At 41.0% G+C, this 12644-nt stretch overlaps 1 protein-coding gene across 1 annotated transcript in view; it reads right to left on the bottom strand.

Annotated features, from left to right (window-relative positions):
• samd10a (sterile alpha motif domain containing 10a) overlaps positions 1-9529 on the bottom strand; it is a 34336-nt gene extending 24807 nt beyond the window's left edge. Inside the window, exons 1-2 of the mRNA XM_062998331.1 lie at positions 9517-9529; positions 6531-6712 (exon numbers count right to left, since the gene is read on the bottom strand). Coding sequence (XP_062854401.1) covers positions 6531-6712; positions 9517-9529 — 195 coding nt within the window. The remainder of the gene's footprint in view (positions 1-6530; positions 6713-9516) is intronic.
• Positions 9530-12644: the final 3115 nt, after the last annotated feature.

The raw sequence follows: 12644 nt of genomic DNA, 5'->3' as shown, positions 1-12644 counted from the left end.
GTTCTCTAAGGTAGCTTGGGGCTGGTCCATTTTAGGTTTTGTATGCAAGCATCATTGTTTTAAATTGAATGCGGGCAGCTACAGGAAGCCAGTAAAGAGAACGCAGCGGTGGGGTGATGTGTCAGTGTTTGGGCTGATTGGAAACCAGGCGGGCAGCAGCTTCACATGAAGTCAATAGACACAAACAGTCCAGTTAAAAGTGAGAATATGTTTTTCTGGCCTGACTGCACATATGATGTGTGATGCATCCTGCTGTCAAATAAAGAGTTTCAAAAAGCCAAGAGGGAACGAGTTGAGCTACAAAGAGAGAAGCACACAGTGTAAAGAACTGAAACTGGATAGATATAAAAAGTCTGAGGTTTGTGATGGCAAGCCGGAAGCATTTTTTAATAGAGAGTTGCCTTGCTTTAAAGAAGAGTGCTAGCAAAGTTCAAAGGTGCTCGGCAATGGTAATTTCTCCATGGTTACAGATCTGTGAAAGCTGAACTGCACAGCTTTATATACCCTTTAAAAGTTCTTATAACTAACTAATGTTATTAGATAAAGCAAAAAGCAAAAAAAATTACACATCATTAAATATAACTAAACAAAAGTGAAAACTATCCTGGACCTCTAGGACAAGCTGAGAAATGCCACGGTAAATTGTTGCAATTGCAATCATTGCTATTACATGCATCTATAATTTATTAGTCTTCAAGTACTACTGTTTTTAATTAGCTAATTGCACATCAGCATGGTGGTTTCAAAGCAACCAAGCACTCTAGAGAGTTCACTTAATTATTAGCCGGCTAATGATAATAATTGGTTCGTTCCTGCTACACTCTGTGGCCAAAAGAATGTAGACAATAATAATAAAATGCAGGTGTTTTTTCATTGTTATTTCATTGCTAACAAGTGTATAAAATCATATCATTTTATTTTCATCAATTGTTTCATCCTGATCAGGGTCATAGAAGGTTCGATTCCACCAGGAAACACTTAGGAATGACAGACAGGAATACCCTTGCACTAGACAGTACACCAATCCATCACAAGGCTTCGACCATCCCCCCCAGACATATCCAATCCTGTCTGTGTGTCAACTCCGGATCTCAGCAGTGGTGGGCTAGTGCAACAGACCTCTGCGCCACCAGAGCACAGTGTATAAATGAATTATACAATAAATGCTGTCAATTTTGTGTCAACATTCGGGAAAATACCTTTTTCTGTCCAAGCATGACTGCACCCTGGTGCAAAGAGAAGTCTATAATGCCGTGGTTTGGTGTGATGTCTTTTGTGGAGAAATTTCAGCAGCCTGAATACAGCCCTGACCTTGAAAGTCAGGGGTGACACGGTGGTGCAGTGGGTAGAACTGTCGCCTCACAGAAAGATCGTTGTTCGATTCCCAGGTGAAGTGTGGTTTGCATGTTCCCCCTGTGTCTGCCTGGGTTTTCTATGGGTGCTCTGGTTTCCTTCCACAGTCCGAAGAAATGCAGTCAGGTTAACTGGAGCTACTAAAACTACCCTGAATGTGAATGTATGTATGTGTGTGTGTATGTGTATGTATGTATGTGTGTGTGTATGTGTATGTGTGTGTGTGTGTGTGTGTGTGTGTGTGTGAATGTCCAGAGTGTTTCATACCTTAGTTTTGTCTAATCTAATCAAATCTAACAGTACATGCAGTGATGTAAGATGGTCACTGTATAAAATTCATTAGGACCAATAAATACTAGGCAATTTTACTGTACCAGGTGCTTCATATGGTGCACATACTCGTTTTTGGCGTTTTTCATATTCCAGGACAATAATGGCCCTGTGGCACAGCAGGTAGAGCTGGTTCCTGGAAACCTTGGTTTGAATCTCACCTCTGATCACCGTCTGTGAGCAGTTTTGCTTCGACCATCCCCCCCAGACATATCAAATCCTGTCTGTGTGTCAACCCCGGATCTCAGCAGTGGTGGGCTACTGCAGAAGACCTTTGCGCCACCAGAGTAGTCAATGCAAGTCAATGCAATGCAAGGCCAGTGCTGTCAATTTTGTGTCAACAGTTGGGAAAAGGCCCTTTTCTGTCCAAGCGTGACTGCACCCTGGTATATAATGAAGTGGTTTGCCATGATGTCTTGTGGAGAAATTCCAGCAGCCTGAATACAGCCCTGACCTTGAAAATCAAGGGCGACACGGTGGCTCGGTGGGTCGCACTGTTGCCTCACAGAAAAAACTTTGTTTGATTCCCAGGTGAAGTGTTCCAGGTCTTTTCTGTGTGGTTTGCATGTTCCCCCCGTGTCTGTGTGGGTTTCCTCCAGGTGCTCCGGTTACCTCCCACCTTCTTAAAAGTCAAACAAAGTGTCAGCTATTATTGCTGCAAGAAGAAGAGGCAACTAAATATTAACACTCATGGTCTTCATATTCCAGGATAGTAATGGTCCTGTGGCACAGCATGTAAAGCTGGGGACCTTGGTTTGAATTAGGGCTGTGTGATATGACTAAAAAAGTCATATCTCGATATGCTTTTGAGAAGTCGCGATATATGATACTATATAACGTAAACCTAAAGTACAATGGCAGGCCACTGCCCATATTTTAGCTTTTGTTTATAAGTTATCTTAAAAACACAAATACTGTAGTTCTGATACAATGTGACAGAATCAGTGTTTATATTTTGTATTATTACTAGGGATGCATCAATACCATTTTTTCCCAACAGAGTACGAGTACAAGTACATGTACAGGTCCTTCTCAAAAAATTAGCATATTGTGATAAAGTTAATTATTTTCCATAATGTAATGATAAAAATTAAACTTTCATATATTTTAGATTCATTGCACACCAACTGAAATATTTCAGGTCTTTTATTGTTTTAATACTGATGATTTTGGCATACAGCTCATGAAAACCCAAAATTCCTATCTCAAAAAATTAGCATATCATGAAAAGGTTCTCTAAACGAGCTATTAACCTAATCATCTGAATCAACGAATTAACTCTAAACACCTGCAAAAGATTCCTGAGGCTTTTAAAAACTCCCAGCCTGGTTCATTACTCAAAACTGCAATCATGGGTAAGACTGCCGACCTGACTGCTGTCCAGAAGGCCATCATTGACACCCTCAAGCAAGAGGGTAAGACACAGAAAGAAATTTCTGAACGAATAGGCTGTTCCCAGAGTGCTGTATCAAGGCACCTCAGTGGGAAGTCTGTGGGAAGGAAAAAGTGTGGCAGAAAACGCTGCACAACGAGAAGAGGTGACCGGACCCTGAGGAAGATTGTGGAGAAGGGCCGATTCCAGACCTTGGGGGACCTGCGGAAGCAGTGGACTGAGTCTGGAGTAGAAACATCCAGAGCCACCGTGCACAGGCGTGTGCAGGAAATGGGCTACAGGTGCCGCATTCCCCAGGTCAAGCCACTTTTGAACCAGAAACAGCGGCAGAAGCGCCTGACCTGGGCTACAGAGAAGCAGCACTGGACTGTTGCTCAGTGGTCCAAAGTACTGTTTTCGGAAATCAAGGTGCCAGAGTCTGGAGGAAGACTGGGGAGAAGGAAATGCCAAAATGCCTGAAGTCCAGTGTCAAGTACCCACAGTCAGTGATGGTCTGGGGTGCCATGTCAGCTGCTGGTGTTGGTCCACTGTGTTTTATCAAGGGCAGGGTCAATGCAGCTAGCTATCAGGAGATTTTGGAGCACTGCATGCTTCCATCTGCTGAAAAGCTTTATGGAGATGAAGATTTCATTTTTCAGCACGACCTGGCACCTGCTTACAGTGCCAAAACCACTGGTGAATGGTTTACTGACCATGGTATTACTGTGCTCAATTGGCCTGCCAACTCTCCTGACCTGAACCCCATAGAGAATCTGTGGGATATTGTGAAGAGAAAGTTGAGAGACACAAGACCCAACACTCTGGATGAGCTTAAGGCCGCTATCGAAGCATCCTGGGCCTCCATAACACCTCAGCAGTGCCACAGGCTGATTGCCTCCATGCCACGCCGCATTGAAGCAGTCATTTCTGCAAAAGGATTCCCGACCAAGTATTGAGTGCATAACTGAACATAATTATTTGAAGGTTGACTTTTTTTGTATTAAAAACACTTTTCTTTTATTGGTCGGATGAAATATGCTAATTTTTTGAGATAGGAATTTTGGGTTTTCATGAGCTGTATGCCAAAATCATCAGTATTAAAACAATAAAAGACCTGAAATATTTCAGTTGGTGTGCAATGAATCTAAAATATATGAAAGTTTAATTTTTATCATTACATTATGGAAAATAATGAACTTTATCACAATATGCTAATTTTTTGAGAAGGACCTGTATTTTTGTACTCGCCGATACCGATACCTATTTAGAATGATGCAATCTGGAGCATTATGGAATAGTGTAGTTTTTAGTGTAAAATAGTGCAGTGGAACAGTTGCTTGGGTTGCCATCACTAATTGTAAAAACAAAACAAAAAGACACCACACAGACATCACTGAGAAAGCTTCTGACAAGCTAACGTAAACGTTCATTAATAAACGCACGTAATTAACGTTGTGCACATCATACATGCGATGCGATTCTGCTGATTGGAATATTTACTTTAAAAAGATAATACAGTCCGATCCCATCTGAGCCGATTCTATCAGCACGTACATTCGTGGTTCACCTAGGTAAATCGTAAACGATTGACGAAATGAGTCGACTCCTGAATCACTTGTATCGACACTGTGAACAGAGTATTGAACACAAACACGTCCTGTAACAGCGGTCGCTGCTTTTGTAACCGGTTTATCTTCGCTGTTAGCTCTATTGTTAGCTTTATCGTTTTTTGTTTTTTTTTGTCAAACGGAACTAAATAACATTAAACGTGCGTGTGAGTGTGGTCAGTGAGAATGATTCAATCTGTCTCCCGTGGGTGAAAAATGAATTGCTTTAGTTTTAGAAGTGAAAAAATCTCGTAATGTCACGCCCCCCCCAGACAAGCACTGCCGCCCCACAGGTTGAAAATCCCTGCGTTAACGCAGCAACGTGCACTAGGAACACAGTATCGGAGGTTTAGTATCGGAGCCTCGTTTGCGAGTACGAGTACGAGTTAATGAGCGCGGTATCGGGCTAATACCCGATACTAGTATCGGTACTCATTCATCTCTAATTATTACAAGGCTGTATTTGTATTAATATTAACAATATTGATGTTATATATATATAGACAACATTAAACAAACCAGCAGAATCTCACAATTACATTTCTGCTGTCCCTTTTACTTCGAATAAATGAGCATCAAAAAAATCCAGAAAAAGTTCAATATTTGATAATGCTTTGCTTCTTGGAGGCCATCTTGTATGTTTCCAGAATATTTCCAAAATATATAAATCCATTAACAACTGTGTTTATCCTCCTAACTAATGAAAACCGGTTTAGATAATTTATTCTCTCGGCTTTCGCGGTAAAAAGCTAAAACTGGTAATTCGTTCACTAAGCTGTCACTTATACAACAACCAATGAAGAGAGAGATTGAAATTCCGCCCAAGATCTGAATTTGGAAGCTCTGATTGCTCCCGAATGAATGAATGAACGAATGAATCTTTACCACAGATAAGAGCACAGCTCCCCGATTCGATTCCAATGAATAATTAGTTTGAAAAGAGTCGTTTTCAGACTCGTTGACTCAGTGATTCAGTTTGCATGTGTGTACGTGCACGCACTCACCTGCTCATACATGAAGGACAGGGTTCCGCGCAGTGCTTTGGTGCTCTGTTTTAAATGTTCTCAAATGGTAACCTGTGTATTCTACGCATACTCGATATATCGAATATGGTCATTTTCAACATCGTGTAAAAAGTAATATCGATATTTGCGATGTACCGCCCAGCCCTAGTTTGAATCTCACCTCTGATCACCATCTGTGAGCATTTCTGCATGTTTACTTCAGACAACCCAGTTTTCAACCAACCCCCTAATACAGAGGATTGAAAATGAACTCACTCCCCTAAATCGCTCCTGGCTGTGAGTAAGTGATTCAGCAACCCAGTCCAGGATAAAGCACTAAAAAAAATAAATGTCTAGTGCCTCTATACACACTCCTAAAATAATTCAGTAGTGGGTGAATGTACCTCAGGATAAAGTAAAGCACTCACTGGCCTCCCCATTAACCAGATTTAAACATAATTGAAGTGTTATGGAAAGTCAAGTGCAGACTGTGAAGAGGAGCTTTATTTCCCCTTTTTCGGAAAGAATGATTTAACATGCCATCATATATCATTTTGAAGGATTAAAGCTGTTTTAAATGTAAAGGTTAGTCGTACAGCAATTTGATAATGATATAGTTTGTTTCCATTATTTTGTATACCCTGTTTATTGAGCTGATACATACATTACTTTAGCACAAATTTACACTAATAGAAGAAGAAAAAGCTTGTTAAACTAGTAGAGAAATTTATTATTATTAATAAATCCACGTTTTATCAGCTTATAAACTTTTGCCCTTTTCATGGGTGCTATTAATGAATTGTAGGGAGGCAGTATAACCTCCTTTTGAAATGACAGACTGTTCACAGAGCTTTGTGAAGTTACCTGCAGGGTTTCAGTTCCAGGCTGCTGCAGAAGTTTGACAGTCCGACCGCCTGCTGTTACGTTCCCGCGGCCCTCGTGCCAAGTAAGGTTTCCACCAGTGCAGCGGTTCAGCTGATACTTAAAGTCTTCTGGAAGAGCCTTGTACTCCACAGCAGGCCGACAGAAACTAAAGCTCGAGGCAGCTACGGAACAAGGAAAAAACACAGGAGCGTGATGTAACAGCACATTTTGGAATTGAATGTAACATTTCCTGCTGTTCAGATGAATTCTGTCATCAGGTAAACCAAAACAACTGCAGATGTAGCTAGAGAGAATTCATACATACACTGATCAGCCATAACATTATGACCACCTCCTTGTTTCTACACTCACTGTCCATTTTATCAGCTCCACTTACCATATAGAAGCACTTTGTAGTTCTACAATCTGTTTCTCTACATATTTTTTTTTGCCTGCTTTCACCCTGTTCTTCAATGGTCAGGACCACCACAGGACCACCACAGAGCAGGTATTATTTAGGTGGTGGATCATTCTCAGCACTGCAGTGACACTGACATGGTGGTGGTGTGTTAGTGTGTGTTGTGCTGGAATGAGTGGATCAGACACAGCAGTGCTGCTGGAGTTTTTAAATACCGTGTCCACTCACTGTCCACTCTATTAGACACTCCTACCTAGTTGATCCACCTTTTAGATGTAAAGTCAGAGACGATGGCTCATCTATTGCTGCTGTTTGAGTTGGTCATCTTCTAGACCTTCATCAGTGGTCACAGGACGCTGCCCATGGGGCGCTGTTGGCTGGATATATTTTAGTTGGTGGACTATTCTCAGTCAAGCAGTGACAGTGAGGTGTTTAAAAACTCCAGCAGCACTGCTGTGTCTGATCCACTCATACCAGCACAACACACACTAACACACCACCACCATGTCAGTATCACTGCAGTGCTGAGAATGATCCACCACCTAAATAATACCTGCTCTGTGGTGGTCCTGTGGGGGTCCGGACCATTGAAGAACAGCATGAAAGGGGGCTAACAAAGCATGCAGAGAAACAGATGGACTACAGTCAGTAATTGTAGAACTACAAAGTGCTCCTATATGGTAAGTGGAGCTGATAAAATGGACAGTGAGTGTAGAAACAAGGAGGTGGTTTTAATGTTATGGCTGATCAGTGTATATGTTTTTTTTTTATTAAAATGGGTACCATCAGGATTGTGGTTTGATTTTCACAAACTATTATATTCTTGACATGTATAAAAAATAAAAAGATTTTAGAAATAAACAGAAATATACAGTACTAATATACAGTTTGTTGATGGGAGAGTATTACCAAACTTCTAAATATAATAATAAGACTTTTTCACTAAAAATGATTACCCTAGTCTGCTTGATTAAAGCAGATGTTATTAATAGTGGGTGCTACTTATGTCATCTTTAAAAAACAGATGCTAAAACATCAGCTCTCTCTCACTCACTCATACACACACACACACACACACACACACACACAGCTACATATCTCAACCAAAAAAACCTAAACCATATGCTCAGATGTTCAGTGAATTCTTCTGTAGAAGCTAATGAATGAAGCTACACGCCCCAATATACAGCAAACGACTGAGGGCATAATATGTCTTCATTAAAAACTAATGAAGGAATATAGCAATGCAATTAATGTTAAAAAAAAAAAAACCTGATGACAGCATAATGTACAAATCTGAATGACATAAATCATCTAAAATATCTGGGGGAAAAACACATCTTAAAATGACAAAGCATTTTTATTTTTGGATATCATACCAACATGCCAATCTATACCAGTTTTCAACATGTAGAAAAAGACCAATTCTTGATGAAAAATCAATAGATATCATGAATAATATGTGCGCTCAAGTGGTGTAGTGGTCTATTACTCTATAACACTGAGATCCCTGTTTGAATCTTATGCCTAGTTCACACTACACGATTTTTGCCCTGATTTTCGCTCGCCGACTGGTCGCCGCTAGATTTGCCGGCTTGGAGACAACTCAGCATTTGCTCAGAGATCGAAACTCGGCTCTCGATCGCTATGTGTGAAATACTCAACAACTCGATCCGATCGGCTTTTCGAGCGCTCGCCGACTGAAGAGAGATATCTAGCATGCTAAATATCTGGATATCAGTCGGGCGACTGGCAGGGGTGGAGTTGTAAAAGGTGGGACAGGGGCATGATATAGTTTTATTAGAATACATCGGCACACACACACACACACAAGTTTTACAGTATTTCTGACCTTATCGTTCTCTACAAAACATAATACCAACACAACTCACTACAGAACAATACATGCTGTTCTCATAACCAAATCAACTCAGATTCATGGATTTTTTTCTTCTTTGCTTTTCCGCTGCACATCAGCGCACAAACAACTTTGATCGCTCGCTTATTGTTGACATGCATTTTTGGACGTAGTATAGTAAAGCCCCTCGTCACTTCTCGCGTTTGTTGTGAAAAAACGTAGTTTGGGAGACCAGACGGACTCGTCTGCGATTTCTCCTAATGGTAGATTGTGTAGTGTGAAACCCCCGATCAGTCGTGTAGTGTGAAATCCACAATGACTTAAAAGACTCCCGATTACAAGAGATCCAGTTGTGTAGTGTGAACTGTACAGCGACCTGACGACTTGGAAAGTCATGTAGTGTGAACTTGGCATTAGCGGTGCTGTCAGACGGCCGGTGTCTACATGGACATGATTTGCTATGTCTAAGGGGAGGTTGGGTGTGGGGTGGTCCACGACCAAAGCCCTGCAATAAATCGTCACCCTGTCCAGGGTATTCCTGCCCAGCACTCAATGGACCCAGGGCGGCATGGTGGCTCAGTGGGTAGCACTGTCGCCTCACAGCAAGAAGGTCCCGAGTTCGATCTCCAGCTGGGTCCTTTCTGTTTGGAGTTTGCATGTTCTCCCCGTGTCTGTGTGGGTTTCCTCCGGGAGCTTCGGTTTCCTCACACAGTCCAAAGACATGCAAGTGAGGTGAACTGGAGATACAAAATTGTCCATGACTGTTTGACATTAAACTGTGAACTGATGAATCTTGTGTAACCAATAACTACCGTCTCTGTCATGTTAAAATCCTAATAAATAAATAAATAATGAACCCAGCCAAGCGACCCTGACCAGGATAAGGTGATTAATGACAATGAAATTAAATGAAAATTAATCATGTGTTTCTAGTCTTGCCATGTGTTGTTAAAAGACACTGCTGTAGTTTTAAGACATTAACTGCCAAACTGTTGCTTTTGACAGCAGAAACAGCAAGATACTGAAAAAAAGCACAGCTCCAGTTCTCATCTGCCAAAAATCCGGACATTTTGTGCTGCTGAAACTGTCACTTCATCATTTGGCAGTCTGACAGATAAATCTGGTCTATATGAGCGTTCTAATTATTAATAGGAAGCAACTTTCAGTCATTAGTTTTAAGATCTAATAGGGAGCTTTATTTGAGAAGAGACTGGTATAGTAACATTAGCAAACCTCTATATTAATGCCTATGATTATTAGGGATGTAACGATACACTCTACCCATGATGTGATTCATGATACCGGGTTCCAGATACAATTTTTTCCTGATTTTTTAAACAAACTGAAATTGAAGACAAATGACAAAGTATCCTTTTATTATTTCTCTTTCAATAAAATTAAATATTTTATTTATCTAAATAATGAATGTCCTTTCTGAAGTAGGTACAAATTATGTAAAACAATGCTGCACATTTCCCTTTTTGTGTAAAAAAAAAAAAAACTTTTAAATAAATCCTATATTAAATAAATAAATGAATATTACAAATAAGGAAAGTATCCTCACAATAAATTTGGCTGGAAATTTTCGAACCTGGCAACCCTGTAGTGACGTCAACCAGGTGAGGTGAATAGCACCAGTGCCCTCTGCTGTTTAAAGTGAATTTCGATTCATTATACATGTAAACCTATTAGAATCATTACACATGTGAATCGATTTTTAACTGTCTTGTGGTGCATTGTCACATCCATAATGATTATAAAATAAAACATTTAACAAGCACACTTTTGCTGCATTGTTGTGTATTGTAAACATTAATTCATTCATTGTCCATTTTACCACTTTATCCTGTTCTGGGTCACAGTGGGAACAATTCTCCCAGACAGGTCGCCAGGCCATCACCGGGCAAACACACACACATTCACACCTCAGGTCATTTTCACACTCAGAATAGTTTTAGTGGCACCAATTATCCTGACTGCAATAGCTATAATAAACAGACAGCACCTCTATTCATTATGATTATCATGTTTATTTAGTGCTTGGAATGAACTGTTCGGTACACTCTAATTGAGGAGAACGAAGCTAACCCACACCCCCTCCGACATGTGGGCAGCAGCCGTATGCATTTTTTCACCTGCACTAGGCGAGTGCTAATGCGGATCAGCCCTGTGCACGGAGAGACACACCCTGATCAACGCACTCCTTCCCCATCCCTGTGCAGGCGCCATCAATCAGCCAGCAGAGTTCGTAGTTGTATCAGTTCCAAGGAGACCCTATCCGGCTTACTACTACCCCACCCCCATATAAACAACAGGCCAATCGATGTTCATGTGGCTGCTCAGCCGAGCCGGATGGCAGAGCTGAGATTCGATACGATGTATTCGAGATCCCAGCTCCGGTGTGCTAGTGTGTGTTTTACTGCTGCTCCACCTGAGTGGCAAGAAATAATACCTTTTTCAAAGTGTCAAACAAACAAAAACATTTAAATCTGTGTTGATAAATTAATTACTGTCTGCCATCCTCAACAGAGTCTGTGCATACGGATGGCTTTTAAAACTAGTGCCTATTACAGTCATTCCTCATTGCTGTTTTTTGTGTGCACGAGCTGTCTCTCTTTTTTAGTCTCTTTTTGTAAAAGTGGACAGTTTTGTTGAAGTGGACAGTTGCTGAAGTACATCTTGAATGTACTTCATCTACACAGGTCAGGGTTCAGGTTTAGCGGCTGATTCAGTTGGATGTGACGTCAAAATAGAAGATAAAATCTGATATTGCTTGATTAAAAGAAACGCTCTGAATGAATCTCTGTTTGCTTTTTTCTTGCAGATGTTTGTGGTTGCAGCCAGGCTTGCAATCTCCTTCAAAACGCAGTATCTAAACATCTCATTAAAAATTAATGAAGAATCTAATTGTACAAGGAAGTTTATTTATTTTAAGGAGATGATGAAATGCCTTTGGGTGGAAATCATGATGTTTTTTCCCCTTCTCTCTAATCCTGCCACATCTACCTCTTCTATGTTCTTTTCATCCACCCACATATTTAGGAAGCAACATGGGCTGCAGCTCAGGACAAAAGCTCTCGGTCAACTTCAGTCCTGAGCCAGATGTTGGCCAAGCCTTAGCGGCGGTGATATCTGTCCTGCGTTTGAAGCTTCGCTGGCTTTCTGATCACAAGAATGCAAGTGTGTTTGCATATCCTGGCTGGCTTGTCGTACATATTCGCTCAGTAGCTCTGGCATTAATGATTTAGGAGGGAGCCAGTGTTTTTCTCAGTGTGGTGCAAGTGGACAGTGTGTTTACAGACAAGCGCTCTGTCAGCGTGAACTCGCTCATTAAAATCTCACTGCGTTAATTGACAGTGTTGCCATAGCACATCTGAGGCTAACCAGTCAACCATGGTAATGTAAGAGGTATGTAAAGGTTAGGTTGTGTGTGTGTGTGTGTGTGTGTGTGTGTGTGTGTGTGTTTGAGAAAGAGAGCTAGAAAGACACGGGGGGTGGGAAATTGCATGTGATAAAAGGCATCTCTTTTGCTTGTCTCGCTGTCCGTTGTCCCTCATACAAGCCCACAGACCTACAAAGGCGGTTCTCATCAATGCCGTTTGTCTGATCGTGGTCTGTCTGATGTAAACGCGATACCATTAGGGATGGAGTTGCACACTAACAAAGTGGCTTTCATTACAAACCTTTGAAAGTGGATACAGAAGGAATGTGGGATTCGTGAATGAGGAGAAGGGAATAGTGGAGTTTAATAACATTATGAATCATTAGCTTCAACATGACTTCTAAGGCTTCGGGTTTTACTGCTGTTCCTCAAACAACAAAAATGTCCACCAAAAGA

Source organism: Trichomycterus rosablanca, chromosome 7 (genome assembly GCF_030014385.1).
Source record: "Trichomycterus rosablanca isolate fTriRos1 chromosome 7, fTriRos1.hap1, whole genome shotgun sequence".
Lineage (NCBI taxonomy): Eukaryota > Metazoa > Chordata > Actinopteri > Siluriformes > Trichomycteridae > Trichomycterus > Trichomycterus rosablanca.
This window is presented reverse-complemented; position numbering and strand designations above follow the sequence as displayed.